The sequence below is a fragment of the Rhodnius prolixus genome, unplaced genomic scaffold (genome assembly GCF_049639745.1).
Source record: "Rhodnius prolixus isolate KJV_2025 unplaced genomic scaffold, Rpr scaffold_3, whole genome shotgun sequence".
Classification (NCBI taxonomy): Eukaryota; Metazoa; Arthropoda; class Insecta; order Hemiptera; family Reduviidae; genus Rhodnius; species Rhodnius prolixus.
The window spans coordinates 47,094,139-47,121,553 of record NW_027411603.1 but is presented as its reverse complement, the minus strand read 5'-3'; the positions used below and the strand labels follow the sequence as shown (position 1 = coordinate 47,121,553).

The 27,415-nt window shown below is 32.6% G+C and overlaps 2 protein-coding genes across 11 annotated transcripts in view; both read right to left on the bottom strand.

Annotated features, from left to right (window-relative positions):
* LOC141453211 (protein argonaute-2-like) overlaps positions 1-25,694 on the bottom strand; it is a 42,816-nt gene extending 17,122 nt beyond the window's left edge. For 2 of the 10 annotated variants that reach the window (XM_074126132.1, XM_074126139.1), the window contains exons 1-9: positions 20,260-20,436; positions 19,366-19,422; positions 17,868-18,062; positions 17,507-17,689; positions 16,048-16,277; positions 15,629-15,823; positions 5,490-5,733; positions 4,762-4,791; positions 3,876-4,070 (exon numbers count right to left, since the gene is read on the bottom strand). In XM_074126132.1, the coding sequence (XP_073982233.1) occupies positions 3,876-4,070; positions 4,762-4,791; positions 5,490-5,733; positions 15,629-15,823; positions 16,048-16,277; positions 17,507-17,689; positions 17,868-18,062; positions 19,366-19,381 (1,288 nt within the window). In that variant the 5' untranslated portion in view covers positions 19,382-19,422; positions 20,260-20,436. Of the gene's footprint in view, positions 1-3,875; positions 4,071-4,761; positions 4,792-5,489; positions 5,734-15,628; positions 15,824-16,047; positions 16,278-17,506; positions 17,690-17,867; positions 18,063-19,365; positions 19,423-20,259; positions 20,603-21,126; positions 21,152-25,402 lie in introns of those variants that run through there. The other 8 variants (XM_074126137.1, XM_074126141.1, XM_074126140.1 and 5 more) reach the window with 6 other exon arrangements.
* LOC141453214 (UBX domain-containing protein 6-like) lies at positions 22,340-26,310 on the bottom strand. Its single transcript, XM_074126156.1, has 2 exons — positions 25,982-26,310; positions 22,340-23,755 (listed from the first exon to the last, which is right to left on the bottom strand). Exon 2 carries the CDS (start codon positions 23,707-23,709, stop codon positions 22,441-22,443), a length of 1,269 nt encoding a protein of 422 aa, XP_073982257.1. The 5' UTR covers positions 23,710-23,755; positions 25,982-26,310; the 3' UTR covers positions 22,340-22,440.
* Between the last annotated feature and the right edge of the window lie 1,105 nt (positions 26,311-27,415).

Sequence of the window (27,415 nt, the reverse complement as noted above, 5' to 3'; positions counted from 1 at the left end):
TAATAAGTACGAAAAAATATAATCGCATTCAATCCATATTTATCGGACACATATAATTGTCCTATTATCTTGGGTGGTGACTTCAATTCCCGAATAGGAAACCTAAATCTGATAGATGAAAATGCTGTTAATACAATTTTTTATCCCTTGCGTAAATCCTCCGATACAATTATTAATAGAAGAGGGAGATTGCTCATTGAAATCATGGAGGACAACGGTATGGTGGTTTTAAATGGCCGCTCCCCCTTGGATAACCCGGGAAATTTTACTTTCATTTCTGCTCAGGGATCAAGTATAGTCGATCATATCTGGTGTAATTATGATTCTTTGGCCTTGATCCAAAATTTTGAAATAATTAATCTCTTTTATTAATTTTGGACCACCAGGGTTGTACCATTAATTTAAATATAACAAGCGAATATATGAATGCTTCCTCTTGTGTGACTAATCTTAAATTGAGCTACAGATGGGTGGATCATTTGAAACGAGATTATTGTAACTTTATGGCCAGTACAGATTTATTATATTACCATAGTTCAAATACTGAAAATCTATATTTAAATATAAATTCAGCAATTAAAAATGTCGCTGACTTGTTAAATATGATTAAAAAAGTGCCAACTATTCCTTCTTTTCGAAGGGGTAATCTGTGGTTTGATGCCGATTGTCTTTCCTTGAAAAGAAATTTAATTAAAATTTTAAAGTTGTGCAAAAAATCAAATTTTGAAAAAAAAAATTTAAATCAATATATAGCTCAGAAAAAACAATATCGCACTTAAGTCAAATTGAAAAAGAAAAATTATTATAAAGCTAGAATAGATAAAATTTCTAACATAAAGAACACAAAAGATTTTTGGTTGGCAGTCCGTGAAGCTTCTCCTATTAAGTTAGTAAAACCAGTAATAGATATAAAGACTTGGGAAATTTATTATAATAATTCTTATCCCCCTAAGAAGATAGTTGATTTACCTAAAATATTTTATTCTAATCCACAATTGGAAGCTAGTATTTCTTTAGTTGAATTGCAGCAAGCTTTGAAAAATTGTAAATTAAATAAAACTCCTGGCCCAGATGACGTTCCATTTGAGTTCTATAAAAATCTTCCACCGTCTTGGGATCATTATTTACTGAACGTCTTTAATACAGTCTTATTAAATGAGAGAACCCCAAAATCTTGGTCACTAATACACTTAAAAACGTTACATAAAAAAGGTTCTCTCAATGACCCTTCAAATTACAGGGGGATAGCACTCCTAAATAGTGTTCCTAAAATATTTACCTCCATATTGCTTAAGAGATTGAATAATTGGACAGAACAACATTCTATTATACCTGAGGAGCAAGCAGGTTTTAGACCTGGTAGAGGTTGTCAAGACAATCTTTTTACCCTTTCTTCAGTAATTAATATTAAATTGTTCAATAATACCTCTCTCTTTGGAATATTTATAGATCTTAAATCTGCCTTTGATTCGGTCTCTCACTCATTATTATATGAAAAACTTCTAAGAGTAGGAGTAGGTTCAAAGCTTACAAATATTATAAAATCACTATATGACAATGCTAGACTAAGGATTCTAACTGAGAATGGACAAACAGATGATATTCAAGTTTCGGCAGGAATACTTCAGGGCGAACCTCTTTCACCGTTGCTTTTTAACTTATTTCTTTCGGATTTGACCAGATTTTTTACGGAGAAAGGTGCCACTTCGATTAAACTGGCTAACTTCAATAATTTCTGTTTGTTATGTTACGCGGACGACATTGCCATCCTTGCTACTTCTATAATTGACGTAAAAGAAAAGTTATTAATTCTTGAAGAATACTGCTGTTTAAACTCCCTGAAAATTAATACATCTAAAACAAAAATTATCTATTTTTCAAAAAGTACACGCCCCAAAAAATTTAAGCAAGTTTGTATAAATAATACTCCAATAAACATTGTAAATACATACACTTATTTAGGTGTTCCTTTCAGTCTAACTGGGAAATTCTATCAAGCATCCAAACATTTCATATCAAAAGGTAAAATAGCAACAAATCGGGTAAGGCAGATTCTAATAACGTCTAAAGCAAATTCCATCAAACCCATCAGAAAGTTGTTAGATGCTGTTGTAAAGACTTCTTTACTCTACGCATGCGAAATATGGGCTTATAGGTATGCCGACGATCTGGAGGCAGTGCAGGTGCAATTCTTAAAACAAATATTTAATCTGCCGAGATCAACTCCTAATAGTTATCTCCGCTTAGAATGTGCAATATTTCCAGTTAAGCTGACTATAGTCAAATCAATGTTAACTTTTTTAATAAAACTTCTTGAGATGCCCTCTAATAGATTGCCCCGTATTTGCTTTGATATACTTCTGAGCTTGGACTCATTGTCAAGCACTAAATCTTCTAATTGGGTTTCCCAACTCAAATTGGAACTATTCTCTATTGGCCACCTTGACACTTTTTTATCGCTGGACCCAGTAATAATTAAGAGATCTTTATCAAATATAACTGATGCCTTAAAGAATAGATTTTTAAGTAATGACATTGCTTGGGTTATAGATTCTAAATATAATACAGTTTACAGAAACTTGAGTACATTTGGACTTGGTGAATTTTACTTGGAGTCTAATTATAATGTATCTAAGTCCAGAATTATTATTCAGCTAAGACTTGCAAATCTAAATAAAACAAGTATTTACATTAAGGGTACTAAATATTTGATTCTTCTGTTATTTGTACTTTGTGCAAGCTTTTTAAGCCTGCCTCACTCTTTCACTTTATGTTTGAGTGCCGACCTTTTGCGCCACTTAGAATTCAGTTAGCAGAAAACCTAAATATGGATATGTCCTGCCATAATAATTTAATTGAATCATCACTTTTAATTGAGTCCTTAGTTCAGGCCAACTTGATATATAACTATTTCTGTGCAGCCACAGCACTCAGAAGTTTCCTATTAAATGAGTAATCTCCCTCTGTTAATATAAATTTGGAAGGGTTTGTAGTTAATTTTGTATTTGTCTAGTTATTATTTTAGTATTCTTGGTACAGTTCTATATCTAGTTTGTTGTCTTAGACTTGTATTTTTCAGTTTTTCATCTTTTTGTAACGTTTGTTTATTTATTTTTCTGAGGATGAGATAGCTGTGTTACATCAATCAACATATATTTATTTTATTATTACATTGTCATATTATATTAAACTGATTTTGTTTTTCTTGACTTTCATGTTATTACTTTTATGTTTTATTTAGTTTTATTAACAGTGATTTAATTTTTATTATATTAAAATTATGTGGTTAATTTATTTTTGTATTGTATATATTGAACAGATTTGTATTTAGTTAATTTTTATATATTTTGCCTAACTCGTGTTATGAGTTGTATTACTCAAAAACAATAAAAATTTTGATTTGATTTGATTTTGATTTAATATACCTCTATTGAAGGGTGCAAGTCCGAAATCGATCACGGATACAATAAATTTGCGTGAACCGACGAAAAAAAATCAAAGAAATATAAAACAATTATTACAAATTTGTAGGAAATCGATTGTATGCGTACACTTGTGGGGGTTTTCTTCACCGGAATGGAAGGTTTTTTTTCGCATTCATCCTTTCCGGCCATTGAACGGAATCTTATATTTTTTATAAATAATCAGCACAAGAGAGAACACAGTCTGGAGGACGACTCTGCTCTGGAAAAGGTACGGGCGCCAATAACCTCAGATGTATGTAGGCGCGCCTTACACTTAAAAAATTTATTTACACTTGTTACAATTTTTGGTTTAGTTTAAACATGTTAATGTAATATTAATCAGTTCTAAATGGGACCCATCTGTGTGAAACTCGTAAATTTTGATTAAATATACATACAATCAATGTTTACCTTTTCCAAGTGGAGTTGGTGGAGTTGCCTCTTTTTGCGCCTTTGGAGGAGGAGCTTGAGCAGGCTTCTGTTCCAAACCCTTAATAGTTTGAGAGGTATCAAATGGTTGGTGAACTGGTGATTCTGAAGGACTTACAAATCCTCTAGTAGCTGGAATTGGCTGACCGGGGAACTCCACGCCACGACCACGACCCTCTGTGGTGTGTAAACAAATTTATTATTCAAACAATAAATAAAAATGAAATAGAACAGTATTTCATAGTCGCCTCTTGCGACAAAGATAGCAGCTGCTAGATCCTAAGTGGGCAGGGAGCAATCCAGCGCAGGGAAACTCCCAACTAAGTAACAAGCCAATATTATAGATTCAGGGATTTAGACAAAAACATGGTATGAAACCTAGTTCCAAGCAAGTAAAGAGGTTAAAAAAAGATATCGACACTGACTGGCCATTTGTTCAGGGACATTGACATCCCTGCAAGAATCCCAGCCTAACAACAACAACACTTACACTGACACAGCTAGCACTCGCACCATGTAAGTAATGGCCTGCAGAGATAGTCAATCGAGCAATTATTTGGATTTAGCACATCCACTGGCAAACTGTAGCTCACTATATCATTAACACTCAACACAACACATTTAACACTTCACAACCGCCCATTCTTTGCACATACAAACACCACTGTTTAGGGAGCCACAATAGATCTTTCAATTGTGAATGGATTTGGCCTAGCTATTTTCTTCACCAAAAACCAGAAGTAATCTAGAAGTAATAAGATTTAAATTTTTCAGCTTTATCTCATTTTGGGGAATTCAGCCTGCTTTATTAAATACTTTAAAATCTACAGGTAGTAACTTAAATAAATTACCTAAAAGATTTACTTACTTTTGCCCCGACCTGCCACAACTCGTTCACCTAAAAATTGATGTTATTTTTCACAGTATTAGTTTTTAAGAAATAAATACTTGTATTAGTGAAGGAAATAACCAAACAAACAACAAAAAATATTCTACATTATTTTCCATAAAAATTCAAAAATGAGAGGCACCATATAAATGAATTGGGAAAATTAGATAAAATTAAATATTTAATTCAGGGAATTCAATCAAAAAAATACTGATTTAGTATTCAAATCCAAGTTTTAGTATTAAATTAAATTTTATTAAACTTTTTTAATAAGTACGAAAAAATATAATCGCATTCAATCCATATAGCTCTTATGTCTAAAAAATCAATATTAAAATAACTCTTTTAAATCAGGTTAAGAACGCACTATCAAAGATTTTTTTATTTGTCTCTAACATGCTTCTTTTTGCATATTCTGTCAGTGTTTGAATTTCATCTAACTTTATAGGTTAAATAACAAGTTTTTTTTTGCTTTAGGTTCTGAAAATAGAACAAATTCCGAAATCGAACTATAAGTATAAAAATGGCAATCTTTGATATTTCTCAACTAGATTCAAGCAAATGATCAAGAATATGTCAGGAAGTCTTTTCCTCCCTATATTCCCTTATTTAAAAAGTTCACTTGTATTAGCACAGTTAATTTCAAAAATATTTCAAAGAAAGATTTCATAATCATTTCCGGTAAATGTATTAAGTGCAGAACGTACCTTGTTGCTCAAGAAATTGTTGCTGCTGCTGAGTTGGTTGCTGGGGAGGTTGCGCCGCCTGTTGTGGTGGTTGTTGGCGCCAAGCTTGTTGCTGGGGAGGTTGTGCTTCCTGTTGTGGTGGTTGTTGACGCCTAGCTTGTTGCTGAGGAGGTTGGGCTGCCTGTTGTGGTGGTTGTTGACGCCAAGCTTGTTGCTGGGGTGGTTGCGCTTCATGTTGTGGTGGTTGTTGACGTCTAGCTTGTTGCTGAGGAATAATAATAATAATATTTATTTATTTTGTTTTGAGGAATCCCTCATACAAATGGAGTTGAGTGACAAACAGAATACATTTCTTGAAATATAAACACAAAATACAAATAAAATATATACATAAATTTATATATACTCTTTAAAACAAAAAATAAAATAAAATAGTTATAGTTATAAATTTATCTATTTCAAATAAAACAGTAAAATTCAACTGACATTCTGGTTTTGGATTAAAAATTTTTGAATTTAATAGAGAGGGCTGAAATTACAAAAAAATAAACATTATCCATTTTGTCCGCATTATCAATAATCAGTAAATTAGAAAAATTTTCATCCAAACTCACATTACAGTTACAGTATTTATTTAAATAAGGTTTTTTTCTTTGTCTTTTTCTCTCTGTTTAATAAGTTTTTTCTGTTTTTACTGTTTAATAAGTTAATAAATTCAATCACAAGAGACTGTCTTTTTTGGATACGCTAAATTTGTCTTTCTTCAAACTGCGAAAGTAAGTTGCTTTATACAATTTTGAACAAACGTTATCAACATGGGTGGAAGTGAAAAGAAGAGTGATTGTTCAGTTGGCGGCAGTGCGGGGCAAGACTTGGCTAATTTGGTATTAACTAAACTTGAAAATATTTCTATTGACCTCAAGAATATGGACTCCAAAATTACAAACTTAGAAACTAATAACCAAAGTTTCCAGGCTAATATAATAGAGCTGAAAGCAGACTTCAACAAAATTGTCCCTAAATTACAAAAAGATGTAAACTCATGTAAAAAAAGATCTGTTCGTGCTAAAAAAAGAAAACAATATTCTCAAAAACGAAATAATTGAAATGAAAAGGGACTTAATTGAAAGTTCTCAAGTTCGGTTCCAAAATGTTTTGAAAATAGACAACATTCCAATCGTCGAAGGAAAGAATTTTTTTTCAATTTTGAAAAACATACGAGGGTCGTTTGAAAAGTCCGTGCAAAGTCAGAGAGATAGCACCACTGGCGCGTATCGAGGTTATGTTTAGTTAGTAGCATCTCTTGGAAGAACACACACCAAGTTTCAGCCAGATCGGTCTATTTCTTTGTGTTTGGCATTCGTTTGAATCGAGAAAGTCGAGTGATTTTCAAAAAATGGACGACAAAGAATTTCGTGCGTTGATTAAACACTACTTTATGAAAGGCAAAACGCCTCAGGAGACTAAAGAGAAGCTTGATAAACATTATGGTGACTCTGCACCTTCGATTAGAACAGTTTATAAGTGGTTTCAAAATTTTCGGAGTGGCCATATGGGCACAAGTGACACTGAACGTTCTGGACGCCCTGTTGAGGTTACTACTCCAGAAATCATTGATAAAATCCATGATATGGTGATGGATGACAGAAGAGTGAAGGTGCGTGAGATTGCTAGTGCTGTGGGCATCTCGAATGAACGGGTACATAATATTTTGCATCAACATTTGGACATGACAAAGCTATCCGCAAGATGGGTGCCGCGATTGCTCACGATTGACCAAAAACGAAATCGTGTGAAGTGTTGCAAGGACGGTTTGCAGCTGTTCCAGAAGAATCCGCAGGACTTTAAGCGTCGTTTCGTCACTGTGAATGAAACATGGATACATCACTACACTCCTGAGACCAAAGAACAATCTAAACAATGGGTTACCAAGGGGGAATCTGCGCCAAAAAAGGCGAAGACCGTTCCTTCGGCCGAAAAGATTATGGCGACTGTCTTTTGGGATTCGCAAGGAATAATCCTCATCGACTATCTGGAAAAGGGTAAAACTATTACAGGTGCATATTATTCATCGTTATTGGACCGTTTGAAAACCGAGCTGCAAGAAAAACGCCCACGATTGGCCCACAAAAAAGTCCTTTTCCATCACGACAACGCACCAGCTCACACCTCAGCAGTTGTGGTCGCAAAATTAATGGAAATAGGGTTCCAACTCGTTTCACATCCCCCCTATTCTCCAGACTTGGCTCCCTCGGACTACTATTTGTTCCCCAATATGAAGAAATGGCTGGCGGGAAAAAGATTTTATTCAAACGAGGAGGTGATTGCAGAAACGAATGGCTATTTTTCAGACTTGGACAAATCCTATTATTCGGAAGGGATCAACAAACTAGAGCAGCGTTGGACGAAGTGTATAAGCCTAAAAGGAGACTATGTTGAAAAATAAAAAAGGTTTACCCCAAAAAATTAAGTAGTTTTTATTTTTGCACGGACTTTTCAAACGACCCTCGTAGCTGATAAAGTTGGGATGGATTTAAGCTCGGAAATGATAGATGATATTTATCGCTTAAGAATCCCCAACAGAAATAGTAATTTCCCGCCTGCAATAATCGTTAAATTTGTACGTAATTCAGTTGAGAAAAACTTCATTATAAATGCAAAACAGAAGAGAAGTTCTTTAATTATATCACCAAATCAGGTGTTTGTAAATGAATTCTTATCTCCTCTAAAGCTCAGTTTATTTCGAAGAGCTCGTCAGTTAAAATTGGAAGGTAAATTAAAGCAAGTTTGGACAAAAAACGGAATAATACTAATGAGAAAAGAGGAAAATTCTCAACCCACAATAATTAGGACACATGAAGACCTGGCGGATCCAGACGAAAAATTCCCTGCATCTCAATCAGAAAATATAGACGTAATCCCCACTGAAACGGACATTGAAGATACAGAAACGGACTCTTCATCAGCTCGAACAACCAGGAGTCAGTCTACAAAAAAAATAAAACCGAGGTCAGTCAAATCTAATCATCTAAAAAATTTTTTAGTACAAACCGCGTCTCAAAAAAGCAAGTAACGCCAAATAAAATACTTAGTTTCTTTGTTTCTAAACAAAATCTAAGTTTTATTTTCTGGAATTAATATGGTTTTAATACATTGTATAATTTATCGGCTCAGGATATAGATAAAATTGTTAATGTAGATATTTTTTGTCTTTATGAAACGTGGATTACTTCTAATTTAGTTATTAAACCTAATTTTTTACAGGAATTCGATTGTTTTTTGGTTAAGGCATCCAAATATTATGTAAAAGGCAGAGCAAGTGGAGGTATCATAATATTCTTGAGGAAATCTTTATTTAATAATATAAGAGTATTAATTTCTAAAGACTGGCTTTTATGCTTATTAGTTGAGTATGACAACAACACTATAGTAATAGTAGTTTACTGGAAACCGGGCCCTGAAAATAATTATTTGCTAGAAGAGATCTCTAATGATTTAAATTGCTTATTTTTTAATTACGGACAATTCCACATTATCATTGGGGGAGATTGGAATGCCAGGATAGGTTCGTTGAATAATTTAGATGATGAAATTTGTAATTCTTGCAATTTTTCAGGTCAGCGTAGTTCAATGGATGGCATAATTGACCAACGGGGGGAAAAACTAATTGATATTATGGAAAGCGTGGGAATGATAGTTTGCAAAGGGAGATCACCAAGTGATATTCCCGCACAATATACCTACTCTGGTCCAAATGGGTGTAGTGTAGTAGATAACATATGGGTATCCTTCTCCTGTGTGAACGTTGTCAATGATTTAAAAATTCTGGATATATGTGAATTCTCGGACCATTTCCCTTGCCTCCTTTCCCTAAACCATAAATATGATAATAATAACCCCAAACCTACGACCCAAACAACCCGTATTTGCCGAAATGCTACAAATCTAAGCTTATTTAAAGCGATTTTGGAATCCTCTCCAAATCAATTTGACCTAAATTTGAATATCAATGAACTCTGCAATAATTTCACTAATGCAAACAAAAGTCATCTGTCCGAGGCAGATATTCTGAAAACACAAACATTAAATACTGTGAACCCTAATAAACCATGGTTTGATAGTCGTTGCTATAAAGCAAAAAAAAGAAGTTCGTGATCGGCTTAAAAATTGTCGACAAAACTCGTTCTCTCCGAATTCACTAAACTTACTTTTAAGCACAAAGAAATATTATAAAAATCTCATAAATCAAATTAAGTTTGAATATCATCAAAAACTAAACTCAAAACTGGAAACTGTAAAAAATTCTGCAGATTTTTGGTCGTCAATAAAAAAATTTAAACCCAGGGTTCCCCGGCAAAATGCGATCTCGTTAAAGCAGTGGGAGACATTTCACAAGAACTCTATTCCTCTGAGAGTAGATATCGATACTAAGTTTATGAGTTATCGTACGTCCGAATTAGATAATGATATCACTCTAGATGAATTGTTGGCAGTTATAAACTCTAGTAAAAACAATAAATCTACCGGATTAGATTTAATAGCAAATGAATGTTATAAGTCACTGGGTTCAACAAGTTTTAAATATATATAACAAAATCTGGCGAGAGGAAAACATTCCTTTAAACTGGGTTAAAGTAAGGATGGTAATGTTACATAAAAAAGGCCCCACAGATGACCCTCAAAATTACAGGGGAATATCCATATTAAACAGCATTGTTAAACTCTTCGCTGCAATTTTGTACAATAGACTAAAAAACTGGTCAGAAGTAAATCAATTAATTCCTGAAACACAAACGGGATTCAGGGCGGGTAAAGGTTGCAGAGATAGTGTGTTTATATTGTCCTCAGTTGTAAATATCTCCTTGAGGCTTAAGAAAAGTAAGATCTTGGCAATATTAGTTGATTTTAAACGTGCCTTTGACACGGTAAATCATCAGAAACTCTGGCATCGACTGTATAACCTAGGTATTCAAGGTAAACTGCTAAGTATTTTAATAAAATTATACGAGTCGGCGTCTTTTGTTTTGTAAGATGGTTCCCAAACCTCTGATTCTATATCCATATCCGAGGGTGTCCTGCAAGGGGACATTCTGAGCCCCCTACTCTTCATATTATTTATTTCTGATATCGAAGAGTTCTTCATAAATAGAAATGTTGAGGGTATCCCCATCAATCGTTATAGAAACCTGCTTTGCTTACTTTATGCCGATGATTTAGTCATCATGGCAAGTAGTTGGAGGGACGCTCAAAACAAGTTACGCATATTGGAAGAATATTCCTCTCATAGTAGTCTAACGGTTAATATTAATAAAACAATGGTACTCCCATTTCATAAAGGAGGCAGACTAGGGAAAATAAAGAAGCTAATTTATAATAACTCAACTCTTCAATTTATAAACTCATTTAACGATTTAGGAGTCCCTTTTTCTAGCTCTGGTAAATTTAACCTTGCTAGTAAATATTTTTTATCAAAATGTGTAATAGCTAATTCAGCTGTATTGAAAACACTAGCCAGTTGTAAATCTGTAGCGTGAGACACAAAAACCAAATTATTTCAGGAAGTATCGGAGAGCACTCTCCTGTACGTGTCGGAAATATGGGGCCCCCCATACGCAGATCTAATAGAAAAGGGGCAATTATCTTTTTATAAAACTCTTCTCCATCTTCCAATCAACACCCCTAACTATCTTGTAAGATTGGAGACAGGTCAAGTTCACATGAAGTATAAGCTCTTTAAAAGAATGGTGAACTGGTCGATCTCCATACTGAATATGTCAGAGGATCACTTACCAAAAATATGTTACAATCGCCTTGTTGAACTCGCCGATACATTTAACTTGCCTTTTAATTGGGTGCTAGAGTTAAGAAAATATCTTTCCATCATTGGTTCAGAGGAAATTTGGATTGCCCAAGACCCCAATCTTATCAAAGAAAATTATAATAATTTAGCACAAAGATATTTAAACCATTTGATCTCTGAAGACATTGATTCTGCCATCAATAGTAGTTTTAATATTTTTTACAGGGATATGTGCTCCTTCGGAACCTCCCAAAGTTACCTCAGTAAAAAAAATCAAATCAATATAATTAGAATATTTGCTCAGCTAAGGTTGTCTGGGAAACGTCGCGCCCGAGTCTGGCACAGAAATTTTACAATAACCTTTTATGAGGAATCCGAATGCCCTCTTTGCAGGAATAGTCAGGATAGTCTAATTCATACCCTATTATCTTGCCCAATTCTTTCCTCTTTTAGGGACACATATATCGGGAAGTACATAATCGTTCAAACTTCAGACAGAGAAAATTTTCTGGATTTACTGTCAGCTGAGAATGACCTTAAAATGAATATTTATTTTTTTGTAACGAAAACCTTAAAACTTAGAAAACTATTATTAGAGTTTTAATTAATTTACAATTTTTCATTGATAGCCTATTTTTAATTAGCTAGCTACTTGCCTGCCTTATCGAGCCTGTTTAATACTGTTTATTAGAAAATTAGTTTGATTCATGTAAAGCTGTCCGTTTTATTTATTTAAATAAAGATTCTTGTTTCATTTGTTCAACATCACTCGTTTTCTCTTAATTTGTATTCAGCATTAATGTATATTATTGTATGGAGAATATTGATTTCATTTATTTATTTTTTTTTTTTTTCTGTTTTTCATTTATTTATTTTCATTTTTCTGTTATTCTGTTATAAACTTATTCAGTATTAATCAATTTAATTTCTGTTACGTAAAATACCTACGTTATATTTGTTTAATATTATATTATATTTTATTGTAAAGAAGTTTGTATTGGTCAACTCATTGCTATGAGTTGTGTCAAACTCTATAAGCAATAAAAAATTCATTCATTCGTTTATTCATTTTTCTGTAGGATGGACTATAATTTGAATTCATAACAGAATTTATATCTATGGATACCTTGTGGACTCTAATTAAAACTGTCCGGTAGGACAGTTGTATAAGGGTTGACCATCAAAAACTGCACGAAAAAGCGTAACGTTGAAAAACACCCAACTTTGACAATTTTTTTCTATTTTTCTATAAAAGATAAAATTCCCAAATTTTCTTTATAATATAGGGCAAATCCTCCTTTATAACTGTAATTTTTTTGCAACCACCTAGATCTAATAGGTTTCGAGAAAAAAGTTGCCGAAAATGAGCAAAAACGGCTTTTTCAAAAAATGTTCTTGTTCTTGTTCTTCTTCTTCTTCTTCTTCTTGTTGTTACCTTTTTTGTAAACAACGTAGCGCCTAAACGCGTGAACCGATTTTCATGTATGAGGTGTCATTCGATTCGGAATTTTATGTAGATGTGCCTTTTGGGGGTCTCGGCCCTGTACATTGAATGGGAGAGGAGTTAGCCCCCTTTATGTAAGGCCCCCTCCAAAATTATTATTACTAATTACTCTGTAAATCTTGGCCCGATTTTGATAAAATTTGGTAGGATGATAGGGTTAGGGCTCCCCTACCTAACAATAAAGCGACGATCTGCTCTTACACTTGTTAAGGGGAAGTATAGCAATCGTTTCAAATTATCGACACGTGAACCGATTTTCATGAATGAAGTGTCATTCGAATCGAAATTTTGTACAGATTTGTACTTTAAAAGTCTCGACGCTATGCCTCATAAGGAGAGGAGTTCGCCCCACCCAAATAAGGCCCTTTCTAAAACTATTATTACCAATATTTCTACAAAGCTTAGTCCGATTTTGATAAAATTTAGCACGAAGAAGTGATTAAAGCTCCTCTATGTGGCTGTGAAGTGCCATCATGCTCTTACACCTACTAAGAGGAAGTACTGCAATCGTTAAAATTATCAATGAGTGAACCGATTTACATCAATGAATTGTCGTTCGATTCAAAATCTTTGCCTTTTAGGGAAAAGTACTGTAATCGCAGTTTATTTTTCTTGCTCCTCTTAAAAGGAAGTACTGAAATCGCAGTTTAATTTTGCTATTTACGTACAAATACCTTCCTATTTTATTCAAAACGCTTTCTCAAAAAAATGGTTATTGAGGATGGTTTGGGGACCGTAACTATAATCATTCTTTAAAAAGATCTCTCCAGTGGTAGTTACGGTTCCGATTTAACACCTTATCAGGTTATAATGATAGAATAGCTTATTCCAAATTTTAAAAAATCTGTAAAGCAGACGTAACTTTGCAAATAGACAAAAAGGAAAATCTATCCAAAAGGTACAAAAATCTCCTTAACAAAAACTTACAGTTTTAAAAGTTAAGTATAAGGGTTGATTAAACGCCAAAAGGTACACAAATCAGCAGTTCCCAACATTTCATTAATACTTCATTGATATAATTTAAGTAATTTTACTGCATTAACTTTTCCTTCACATTTTTTAGAATTTATTAGATGTCACAGACCCTTATGCTGGCCAGTTCATTCATAATATTTTTTTATTATAATTATGATAAAATGAGTGATGAATTATTCTGAGTAGTCACATATACATGCATGTTAAAGTAGAAAAAAACAAAGTTAGAGTCGGCCACTTTTTAAATTTCAATCACGGAGGATTCAAAACAATATTTCAGTCTTAAATTCGTCTTACCGAAATATTCGTGAGCACAAATAACATACATTTAATAACAAGTAGATTATTCAACAATATTTACTCATTTCTCAATTGTAATTTAATTTAGTCCCCCTAATTTTACTTATGGTAAAATACTGGAATAATTAGCTGTCCTAAAAATATGCATATCTTTATTTTCTTTATTTTATATTACATATATATAACATTGTGGGAAGAACACCTAGATTGAGAATGTAATTGAAGAAAACTATATTATTTGCGATAAAGCCAGATTATTTATTACTTATTATTACAAACGTTTGACTACAACATAAAATAACAATTACTTTAATCGAAGAATGAACTTAAACCAATGATTTTTATTTAAAAATAAAAATAAATGCATAAAATCATTGATGTAAAAAAAGTTTATGATTTTTTAGCCTCTTATTTTTTTAATATTTTTTATAACGTTTTCTTTTTCACCTGTGATTAATAGTTTGATTATTATAGATAAATAGATATTACAGTCAATCTAAGTTAAATGGTGTGCTACTTGAGTAAATATTTTGTAGACGAAAATGGCCAGCATAAGGGTCTGTGACATCTAATAAATTCTAAAAAATGTGAAGGAAAAGTTAATGCAGTAAAATTACTTAAATTATATCAATGAAGTATTAATGAAATGTTGGGAACTGCTGATTTGTGTACCTTTTGGCGTTTAATCAACCCTTATACTTAACTTTTAAAACTGTAAGTTTTTGTTAAGGAGATTTTTTCAACTATGTTTGAAATTTCGCGATGGACTAAATTAGGGTCTGAAATATTAAGAAAATAGCTAGCACCAATTGTAAATAGTTTATTTTTTAATTGCGAGAACCAGTTGAATCTTATATCATTGTTACAGAGATTATCCAAGTACTTTAACTTTTCCGAACATATTCTAGGGAGTCGCTCATTACTCATATTCATAATCTTCGCCCACCAGCTAATCATTCTTTTAAGAACCTCCACCTCTACATGAAAACATCCGGTTTCCAGGCGCACGATATAGTTAGGAGTATGGAGAGGCCAATTGAAAATTGATTTAAAATATTGTAACGAAACAAATTCTATTTAATCTGTGTATAAAGGAGCCCATATATCTGAAGAATATAATAAGACTGAACTGGCCATCGCTTTGTAAAGCTCACAATTAGTCTCCCAAGCGTCAGATTTAGAGGATACAAGAATTTCTTTAACTTTAAACGAGGCTAGTTTTGCTTTCCTTACAAATTCCTCAGCGCCCAAGGAGAATACACCTGAAGATGAGAACCTGCCGCCTAAGTAATTCACGCTTTTTACAGTACTGATTTTAGACTTATTAAAATAGAATGCTCTATTAGTCCTCAGTCTGCCGCCTCTCCTGAACGGGACGATGTTAGTTTTGGCAATGTTATCAACTAAAGAATTAGAATTACAGTAATCGGATAATAATTGTAATTTATTATTCATGCCCGTCCAACTGTCATCTACAAGAACTAAATCGTCCGCATAGAGGAGAGCCACAAGATCAAGATCTCCACTCAGACTGATACCCAAACTGCCATGCTCTTTAAAAAAAGAAACCAGATCACTTACAAATAGTTGCTCAAGAAATTGTTGCTGCTGCTGAGTTGGTTGCTGGGGAGGTTGCGCTGCCTGTTGTGGTGGTTGTTGACGCCAAGCATGTTGCTGGGGAGGTTGGGCTGCCTGTTGTGGTGGTTGTTGACTCCCAGCTTGTTGCTGGGGTGGTTGCGCTTCATGTTGTGGTGGTTGTTGACGTCTAGCTTGCTGCTGAGGAATAATAATAATAATAATAATAATAATAATAATAATAATAATAACAATAATAATATTTATTTATTTTGTTTTGAGGAATCCCTCATACAAATGCCCGTCCAACTGTCATCTACAAGAACTAAATCGTCCGCATAGAGGAGAGCCACCAGATCAAGATCTCCACTCAGACTGATACCCAAACTGCCATGCTCTTTAAAAAAAGAAACCAGATCACTTACAAATAGTTGCTCAAGAAATTGTTGCTGCTGTTGAGTTGGTTGCTGGGGAGGTTGTGCTTCATGTTGTGGTGGTTGTTGACGCCTAGCATGTTGCTGGGGAGGTTGCGCTTCATGTTGTGGTGGTTGTTGACGCCAAGCTTGTTGTTGAGGAGGTTGCGCTGCCCGTTGTGGCGGCTGCTGCCTTGCTTGCTGAAAATCACCTACATCCTCTCGTGCTTGTTTTTTCTTTCCTGTTGAAAAATATATCATTAATGCAAAAAGAAAAAAAAAACTATAATTAAGTTCTTTAAACTGGATAAAGTCTTGGTTTAACAGTTCAATTATTCAATTAAATATTATATAAATCATCTTAACTAAGACCTCTATTTACTTATCCCCTTTTTTAAGCACTTTTATATTTCCAAAAAGAATAACTCTATCAGAATCTGTTGCGTAAGAGGAAAACTAAGAAACAGTATAAGAATTACTGTTGCTATCCACTTCTTTTAATTCTTCATAACTATCAGCTCTAGCTGCAAGATCTCTCAATCAACTGCATCAAATTCAATCTCACGTTTATGTCTGTTTTCTATAATTTTTTATTTAATTACATGATCGCTACTTCCTGTCCATTTTTCAGTAATCGACACTCAAATGCTTTTTGAATTATCTCCCACTGGATTTCATTACAGGCAGAAATAACCACTATCTTCTGGTAAGAAAAGACGTTTTCTGTATTCTGTAAAAATAAATTCAGATGTTGCATGTATACAGGGTGAACCAGTAAGTATTGTCAATAGGCCTACTGTGTGTAGTACATCTAAAGTGGAGTTCAATGACGTATTGGCCAACTTCATATTTTCCTCTGTTCTTGAGTGACGTCACTTTAAAGTTTTTTTCTAAAATCATTACTTTTTTCCAATAAAAATGTTATTACTCAGAAAGTTTTAGTTCGAATTCGATTCTGATGACATGGTTAGAAAGACAGATAAATTTCCTAAAAATTGACACCATTTTGAAGCATAAATTATTCTTCAAACTGCCTTAATCTTCCATTATACATTGTACATTATTTAACTAATTATTTTCTCAATACATATATATAAAAGAACTTTTGCCGAAACAGGCAATATTTTTAAAAAGTGTAAAAACAAACAAAATTATTCCATTTCTTTTTAATTTCATTCAGCAAAATAGTAAGAATTTCTGTTAATTTATTTTTAGAAAGGATTTATCTCCCAGCAATATAAGAAAAGTTGCCAAGGCCGGTTGGGATTACTGGTTCTCAAATATAAGCCCTTGAGCTATGAGCTTTTATTCAGGGATAAACGTGTAACATAATTTAAATAATGAAAGATGGTGTTCTTTATAATATTATTATCTTCTGCTTCTTTCTCCCTTCTTTCCAGCAAAATGAGGTGCATAGAACTAATTATTATTATATAAGAAAGGAAACTGTTAAATTATGTGCATTACTTACCTCTTGATTCTCCTCCAGGCTTAGCTTGTTGCTGTTGTTCTTTTTGCTTCTGCTGTGGAGGTTGATCTTTCTGCTTTTGATGTTGTGGTTGTTGCTCCTTTTGCTTTTGTTGTTGTGGCTGTTGAGATCCGCTTTGACCTGCTTGGCCATGGTCATCTTCAGGCTTATTTCCTCCCTTCTTTCCTGCAAAATGAGGTGAATAGAAATAATTATTTTCTAATTATCTTCAGAAGAACTAATTAATCTTCATAGAACTAATTATCTTCTGCTTCTTTCCTCCCTTCTTTCCAGCAAAATGAGGTGCATAGAACTAATTATTATTATATAAGAAAGGAAACTGTTAAATTATATGCTTACTTACCTCTTGATTCTCCTCCAGGCTTAGCTTGTTGCTGTTGAGGCTGTTGTTCTTTTTGCTTCTGCTGTGGAGGTTGATCTTTCTGCTTTTGATGTTGTTGTGGTTGTTGCTCCTTTTGCTTTTGTTGCTGTGGCTGTTGAGAACCGCTTGGACCTGCTTGGCCATGGTCATCTTCTGGCTTTTTTCCTCCCTTCTTTCCTGAAAATGAGGTGCATAGAACTAATTATTTTCTCAATGAATCAAAATCCTAGTGTACAATTTTTTGTCTTTAACTGAACCTATATGTAATTTTTTTTTGTTATGCTTAAATAAAATATACTTTTCGCTAAAAAAAACAAAACAATAAATCTGTTTGTAAGTAAAAATACAATTAACATTAAATCAACTCATTGACTTTTATCAAATAAACAAAATACATGTTTATTCTTTGATTTTAAATACATAAATTAACGCACTGCAGTAACAATATGCAAAAACACTTATTCCGGGTCAAAGGTTCTCCCGTGACCAAAGGTTCTAGCTTTTGGGTTAAAGCTGGAATTCAGCAAAACCATTCTTCAAGCTTGAATTTGTCTAGCTTAACCTCACTATTATGTTCTCTAATGCCTGACCGGTTCCAACAGTTTCAGCATTGAAGTCATCTTCATCTGCTTCATCTCCCTTAGTACCTTTTCATTCTTGCCACAGTCACCTTCGTATAAGATCCTGCACGGTTTTTTTAAATAATTAATCTTCTTCAGTATCTTCTACTGTTTTCCTTGTCCCAACTTTTCCGTTCCAGTTTCCTATTAATCTTCATTCGACACTAAATATTTATTACTCAAGTTTTCACTTCTTCAGTTTTATTTCACCGCTATTACTTTTCTTCCTTAATTTTTGTATCATCGCTCTGTGCCTTTGCTTGAAATTTAACTTTCGGCTTTGTCACTAATCCGGTTAACACTGGAAAACCTAACTTCACTTTACTTAATGAAGGCAACGTCCTCTCCTTCACGCATCTTAAGGCAACTTGAATAGATTTAATGCAAGCGATAAATATCTCATTAGATGTAGAATATATTTCTTTGGAGGAAAATCATTCGGTTCTTCTGCAGTTTCTTAAGCAAAAAGTGTTTTTTGTTTTTTTTTTTTAAATACGTAATCGAAATTCGTTCTTTTAAGTTTCGTCACCGCATGTGAAATGATGTACTCTTTTGTTAAAAATCCTTACTGATCGTTAATCAAAATTCAATTCATACGCTAATCGTAGAATATTGTTTATCTTTTTTATTAATTTTTAATTACTTTTGCAATAATGCATTAAATCAACACAACTGACTTTTTCCATAGACATTTTCTTAGATATGGGAAGATATATGTAGAAATCTATTAAAAGTAGATTAAAAAGTCACTAAGAATATTAGTCATTTAAAAAAAAATGAAAATTTATAAAAACTAACATAATTTTTAGATAAATTTATCCAAAAACAATTTAGGTTTCTCACATATAATATATAATCACCTTTATTTTTCCCCATTTAAATTTATATTTATTTTCCGTAGTTTTCTTCTAAAATATCTGAAAAATTAAATTAAAATAATATTAATTTAAAAAACGTGAAATAAAAAATAATAAATGTCATAATCCTAGACAAAATAATTTAAAAGATTCGATTAAAGTTAAGCGAAAGAAGGCCTTGCCTCTTTAAAAAACAAATTAAATTAAATATTTAGTTCGATATACTTCGAGGGAATGTTCAAAAGGAATTCATCCCATATGGCAAATCCGTTGATTCTGACCCATAATGTGATCATCAGGTCACGGCTTGCAACTCTGAAATGAAACACTCATACTGTTGAAAAACAAAGATAGTAATGCAGTTTTCCCCTTGCACAGAAACTAACACAGGACATAATTTAAGAGCTTGACAGGACAACGTCAGACTTAAAATCCTTATGATTTAAAGCCAATGATTCGACATCTTAGACGCTTGTGGAATACTATACCTCTACAAAGAGGGTGACTGACGATATAACAGAAATTGCTAATACCAAATAAGTATCAGCACAGTTCTGTTATATGTATTTTCTATCATATTCAGCACATTGCAGAGACTTTTATTTTGAGCACCAACTTTCAACAAAAGAAATTTATAAACGGTAAATAACTTAAGTAGAAAAACAAGCAAGAAAATAGTTGAGTAATTGATAGCCCAGAGGTGTACATCTCTTAAGATTCTGATCTGAGGGCCAAACTGAAAGAAGAGAACCAAATTTCAAAAAATAAAACGTTTCCTTTAAAGATGCGATTCCCTTTGCACTAAATACACGAATAAAAATACTGTCAAAAATACGACAACTATGTGTAATATTTAAAATTAATGCATTAGCAGCTATTGACACTAAATATTCATACTTTTAGGTATCCTCCTTAACAATACTGTCTTTAAATATTTTTTAGAGAAAAGCACCAAACTTAACTTTAATCAAACAATTTACAGAGCTTTTGATTAATACTCAGTTTACTCTGTCAGATAACTAAAACTACTCACACACAAAAGTAGTCAACGTACCATTAACCATCTGCTACTCGACTTTCGTAGACTTGTGCAATCTGCAACAGTGTTGTTACTACCGACCAATAACCATCATGCAACCCTAAAACTTTTATCAGTATAAAGCCACATTGGCACAGCTTATTATCGAAATAATTATTAATCCAGCTTTATTACATAAATATAAATTGTGGAATAGAACATCTGAAAGAAAAATTAAAAGTTTCTTTTAAACTACAACTTTATTGTAGGTTTATGTTGGTACTTCAAGTACGACTGGGAATCACTTTTTTTTTTTTTTCTTTTTTTAAGAACATGCTGAGTTTTGGTGGGATTTTAAATTGAACTCACTTTTTACTTTAATCATACCTACAAATGTACCTATACAAATTTATTGTTCATTTACAAAAATTTCAAAAATATAAGAATAATAAAAATATACCACTAACTATTTTCTCTAATTATTATATTTTTACCCTTCCTAATGATTTCAGTAATTCAAGTTAAGTAAAAAAGTACAATAAAAGTAAAAAAAAGTTAAGTGAACCAATCTATACAACTTTCTCTAAATGCTATTATTGCAATTCTAACAAATTTGGTTTATTTACTTATCTCTCTGCAAATTGGAAACTGGTAAAAGCTTTAATAATAGGGACACTTTCTAGTAGCGTTTTTGTTATAAAGTTATTTAGACCTAACTTTACAGCTCTAACAAAGGCAGAACTCACAAAAATAATTTTATCACTTCTGAGCTTCCAAGTGGCCAAGCGCTTAGCTATCAGCGAACTTAAGTGTGTCAAAACTAAAGCCTGATACAAGAAGTGCTCCTTTAATGCAGTACTTTCTAATCTTTTTAGATTGGTAGATCACATTTCACTGGATAAGAAAACTGAAAAATACGTAATGGAACAAATCTATTATCCTTGAGAAGGACAAAGAGATGTGAAAGGTTAGTACGTTACAGATATGGAAACTGGGCCGTTTAGTTCTACTCTTGTGGAAAACTAACTTATACAAATTTCAAGAACTTTGAGAGTTTTGGTGTATTGGGAAGAAAATAAAACCAGTTGCTTTATTTTTACTTAAATTAATGAATTTACTAGTTTCAATAAATTACTATCACTATTTTTTAAGGTTTTAAGAAAATAAATATTAATTGTAATAAACACAAAATAAATTTAATGAGAAACAAGTTTCTCAAAAATTTCTAGTATATTGGGTCTAACGAACGGCAATACTATTCTTATTTTTCGCGTTCACTTATTTGTTAATGATTTATATCGAAAAAAAAAACAATTCAAAAGATATCTTTTTTTTACCGTTTAATACTTCTTTTAGATCAGAAATCCTTCAAAGCTCATTTTCCAAACTTTTTGTCCTCGATTCAAAAAATTCGACTTTTGATTTGAAACCAACAATTTTCACTTAGTTCAAAAATGTTAAGAAACATGATTATTGCATCCTTTTCTTTTTATTCAATTTGAAACAAAATGTTATTTAAATAATACTAAAAGCAACATTTATCCACATGATATCCCTGATCCTAAACTTGGAGTAGTTAAATGACCGCCCTCAAAACTTCAGTAGAGTAATCGCCTATTTTTTCAGGCGGGGCTTAACATCCAACTACCAATTAGGTGTCGTGGACGGAGGCGACTAGCAAACATACTTTACTGTAAATTTCTTTTATTAACCATTAAATAAAATCCAAGGCCTAAGATCGGGAATCGAACCCAGTACCACAATACATATTAGCTTCGCAGGTCTAAAAACTTCAGTAGTTATACCTTTTTATGTTTATGTATACAATAAAAATTTGAGTCCCTAGCCAACTACACCAGGATAACTTTGGGAATTGGTTTCACTGCCGCGTTTTTCTTTGTGAAATAAGTTAACATTGACCATTATTAAATACTTTCTAATCAAAAAAAAAAAAAAAAATTATGGACAAAACGTATCTTTTATTAACAAAACAGATTAGCTGTTGAATGAAAAAGCCTATAAACAAAAGTGGGGAAATTTTATAATAATATAATAATGAATTAATTTTTAATATTACTGAGTAGTCTGGGCTTTAGAATAGATCTGTTCGCTGAGTAGGGTGTCGTTGAAATGAATATCAGAATTACTGCTGGCGCTAAATTAAGATCATCCAGTGTTTTTTCATTATCTGCATCGGTCAAATGATTACCAAAAGCTGTAGTCAGTTTAAACGATCCTATTGAATCGTCGATGCATTCACGAACAAACTCTTTGACAACACACAGACGTTCATAAATGCCGAAAGTACCTTGTAGGTAAAGGCCATCTGGGAGTCTAATCCTAATTAGAGAATAACGATAATTAAGGGACTTATTGTTTTTCTCTTTTTCTCGCATGCTTTTAGTCTTTAATCTTTGGGAATCACGCAGATTTTCAGTTTTTCTTATTTGTTCACGTTTTATTTCATCCGGTGTTCTAACGAAAAACTCATCAGGAAATTCTATTTTTTCTAAAACTTCTGACGGTGTTAATATTTTGATATTTCTATATAATTCTAAAGTGATTGGCTCAGTGTTACACAATAAATCTAGCATCTGTTCAAGATGATTACAGTCAGGAATGTTATTCGGATAAACATAATAATAATCTTCATTTTCTTCGTAATTAGAATTCATAGTTTGCTTTACAAACCCAATGGATTCTAGAAATTCTACAGCTCCAATAGTTTTAAAGACTTTTTCTTGAAATACTTTGTTCGTTATACGAATTTTTTTAAACTTTTCTTCTAGAGGATTTGAAATTATATTTTGTAAAATTGTGCACAAAGTTTCAATGCATTTCATTGATTCAGAGCTTTGATTGAGCGAATGTATCATAAGACAAGATGCAAGACTTTTCTCAACCTTAGACAAATCATTGAGAAAGATAGTTAACTTCTGTTTCCATTCTTCTTTTGTTAAAATTTCTGTACCTAAAAACGGACAGGTGAAGAATACACCTTTCTCGGCTGGATATTCTTCTGATCTTTGATGTTTAGATACAGATGCATCATTTTTTGATATGTTTGCCTCTACGAATGGATGTTGGGCTACCAAAGAACAATTTGGAAGATTATTTCTGTTCCCTATTACCCTTGCTAAGGCTGCAAGACCAGCTTGCCTACTTGGAGCATTGCTCGATCCTCCAACTTCCTGGTGGGATGTTGAAGATTTCTTTCCGGGCGGTTTATTCACTTTACGTGATGGAGTTTCGTTCAGTCTGTTTTCTTGACCTTTAAACTTATCATCTTGAGTTCGTTTATTCACAGTTTTCTTCAACTTATCAGACATATCATAGGTTTTTTTTAAGAAGAAAGTTAATCACAAATATCCTTGCCTATAATATTAAATAAATGATTAATTATTATCAATAAGTAAATTAAAACAGTAATAAAAACAAAATAATTAAGTAATGTTTATCAAAAATAACAGAAATTGAGGATGAAACAATCTCGAAGAGGAATTGGTGCCCTTCATCAAGAGCTATTGGGAAGGAAACTAAAACTGCTATTGAGAAGGAAGAGTTTCTCTTTTTTTAAGTAGGGGACCGTAGTTGACCGTAACTTGTCACACTGTGAAAATAATTTCAAAAAACTGCCTTTGAGCATCGAAGGAAAAACGAACTTTATCCTCACAATTTAAGGCCAGAGGATTTGGTAAGCAAATAATAGAAAGGAAAGAATGATCAAAAAAATTTGGCGCCTGAAAAAATCTTTTAGATAAAGCTAATCAAGCTAAATCTTCCATATGGAAAGAATTTTAAAAAAAGTTATGCAGCGTGATAGTGAATGACGGTATCGTTCATTTAGAGATGGTCTCTCATCGTCGGCGATTTTATTCAAATTCTTTACTTAGAAGCGTGTTTTTTGTTTTTGCAGACATATAATCCTCTTTAGTTAATTGAAAAGGAGTTTTCCTAAAAGAAGTTAACACAATGCTGTATTCGTATCAGCAAATGTTCATTCTCTGTTCATGATCAAAATTTTATCTTTTTTCAAATCTACAGCAATGCATAAGTCAAAAGTGGTAGTTCCACTTTGAAGGAATTTGTCTTCTTATTCTCGTGTTTACGCTTACTCTCGAGAGGCAAAAAAAAATAAATAAATAAATAAAAAAATAAAAATAAATAAACACAAAGTAACTATTTAAAATTTCACTGGCTGTTAAGTTTGAAAGTTCGTTCGTCAGTGGTAGTTTGGGTTTTAGTTGTTGGTTTATTTTCTAAGACGGTGGTTTTTTTGTAGAAACAGAACGTATTTCGTAGGTTTAATCTAGTCGGTTGTGCCTCTTGGTACATAGATTCTCTAGAAATGTGCATAATGTGCTGACCGTAAGGTCTTTTATTGTGGAAAATTCCAGCTCCCTATTGACTTGTTTATTCCGTATGAATCACAGCCTCCTTAGGCGAAATGAAGCGTTTAGTTTTGGAAAACGCAGTTTATTCATTGCAGTTTGATTAGTGCCAATGCATATGGCACAATCATGTGTGAGTAATGATTTGAGTATAGATGTACATCGAGTAGACCTGGCTTAACTTCAATTTGTAATGTTTAGGTTAGTCTCGTGAAGAGTTTAAGAAAAACTAAAAATTAGCTTAAAAAACTCTAAAAATTACCCCGGTTAAAAGTAAAATATGGTAAGCCTACACTAAAACCGTACCTCAAGTTTAGCCGTCCTCAATTTTTATTTATTTTACTTTTTTTCTTTAAGAAAATTAAAACATTTATTTCCAAAAAATAGACCTCATGCATTACTTCCCTGGTGAGCAGTACGAGAAGATAAACAAGACTTCTTACCTAAATAACGAATTTTGATACGATGTAAGCAGTCATTTCTGAAGAAACTAACGAAACATTTAATAGAAATAAATATATACAAATTAAATTGAAAAAAAAAAACAATTAATTACATGAAGAACCAAACATTATGTAAATTATGTACATACATGAAGTTACATAAATAAGAAAATAAAAACATGTCTTACATTCTTAAAGCTCACATGAAATATTATTGTAACAACTGTGTAAAATAAGTGGTAAGAGCTTCAATGCATCACTTTTTATGGTTGTTAAACATTAACTTATTAAGAATAACAAAATTCACTAAACGTTTTCAAAAAATTAAAGAATTGTCCACTAACACAGAAATTTACAGTGTTGCTATAAATGCGCATATTTAAAAATATTCAAACATTAAATTTGTTTTACGTTTTAACGAATTAATACATTATCTTTTCATTGCAATCAAACTAATTTAGATAAATCGAACATTGAATTAATGACAGCAAAATAAATTACCGAACATATGTGTGACAAAAATATTTTAGAACTAAATAAAATTTATTTAAATTAAGTTGGTACACCATCTGTATGGGTGGTTGCGAAAGAGTCTTTTAGATAAATGGCCAATCATGGGAGCGGTCTATCTGTAAAGGTGTACAAATTAGGCTCGCCCGTTAATTCATGCAAAGTATTGCAGCGCACGACAAAAAGAAAACGGACACTACACTTTTAAACTCCAAACTGATAAAACATTTCATTTCATGAAACCAAATTTAACTTACCATTATATCTTTGGAGAAGGTGAATTCTCATTAGACATGCGTTGATTAGGCTTGGCGCGGGCCGGAACTTAACTCCCAATGCTATCACAAGTAAGGTGTACCAAAACTAATTGAAAAAGAATGTTGAAAGGATAAAAAAAGAATTTCTAGTAAAACTACAAAAGATTTTCCATTTCCTCCCTTTTTTCTTGACTTCTAAATCCAACACTAGCCGACCTAAGTATATGATTAAGTCCTGGCGTAAGAATAGAAATTTAGAAGTAGAAAATAAGAAATTTCTAGCAAAACTATAAATGATACACCTTTTTTTACTACAATTTGAAACTATACAACTAGAACTAGAAAAGAAGGAAGGTTTTCTTTATTCTTTTTTTTTTTCTCAATCTCTGTGGCCAAAACGAGAAGACGTAGGGTGATTTAGTCAACCTGTGCAATAAACATGAACGTTAAAATAAGAAAATAAAGAATTCCTAGTAAAACAAGCCAAGATATTCCAATTTTTCCCTTTTTTCGAAACTTTTAATTCCCAAAATAGATGGCTTAATGTCTATGATCAACCCTGGCTTTAAAGTCGATCTCAAACAGTTAAAAATAAGCAATCACTCGTAAAACAAGAAAAAAGATTTCCTATTTTTCCCTTTTTTTGATCTTCTACTTCCGAAACTACCCGACCTAATGTGTATGTCAAACCCTTGTCATGAAAAGCTAACTCTGTATACTAAAAATAAGGAATATTTTAGAATACTGGCAAAGATTTTCCATTATTCTTCTTTTTTCCGAACTTCTACATAAAAAAAAAGTCGACAAAATGTGTATGATCGACCCCTGACATTAAAATCGATCTCTGGAAGATAATAATAAAGAATTTCTAACAAAACGAGCAAATACTTTCCACTTTTTCCTTTTCTACTTCCAGGAAAAGCCGACCTAATTTCTACGATCAACACCTGGCATTAAAATTTTATTCTGGAAGGTAAAATTAGGAATTTTCGGTTAAACTGGTCCAGATTTTCCATTTTCTCCCTTTTTTCTGAAGTTGTACTTCCAAAACAAGCCAACCTATTGTGTATGTACCGCCCCTGGCGTGAACATCAAACCCTGCCACTTAGAAATAAAGAATTTGTTGAAATATTAACCAAGATTGTCCGCTTTTTCTTAATTCTTAATTCTAAATGTAAGCGACCTAATGTGTACAATCAACCCCAGGCATGAGAATCGAACTCTGCAAGTAGCAAATAAGGAAGTAGTAGAAATACAAGCCGTGATATACCATTATTTGTTTTTTCTGAAAATCTACACCCAAAACTAGCAGAACTAATGCCTGTGATTAATATGTGGTACGAAGATCTATCTCAGGAAGTCAAAAACCTATTGGATTGAGACTAGACATTCCATTTTTTCCCCATTTTCTGAACATCTAGTCAACCTAATGCA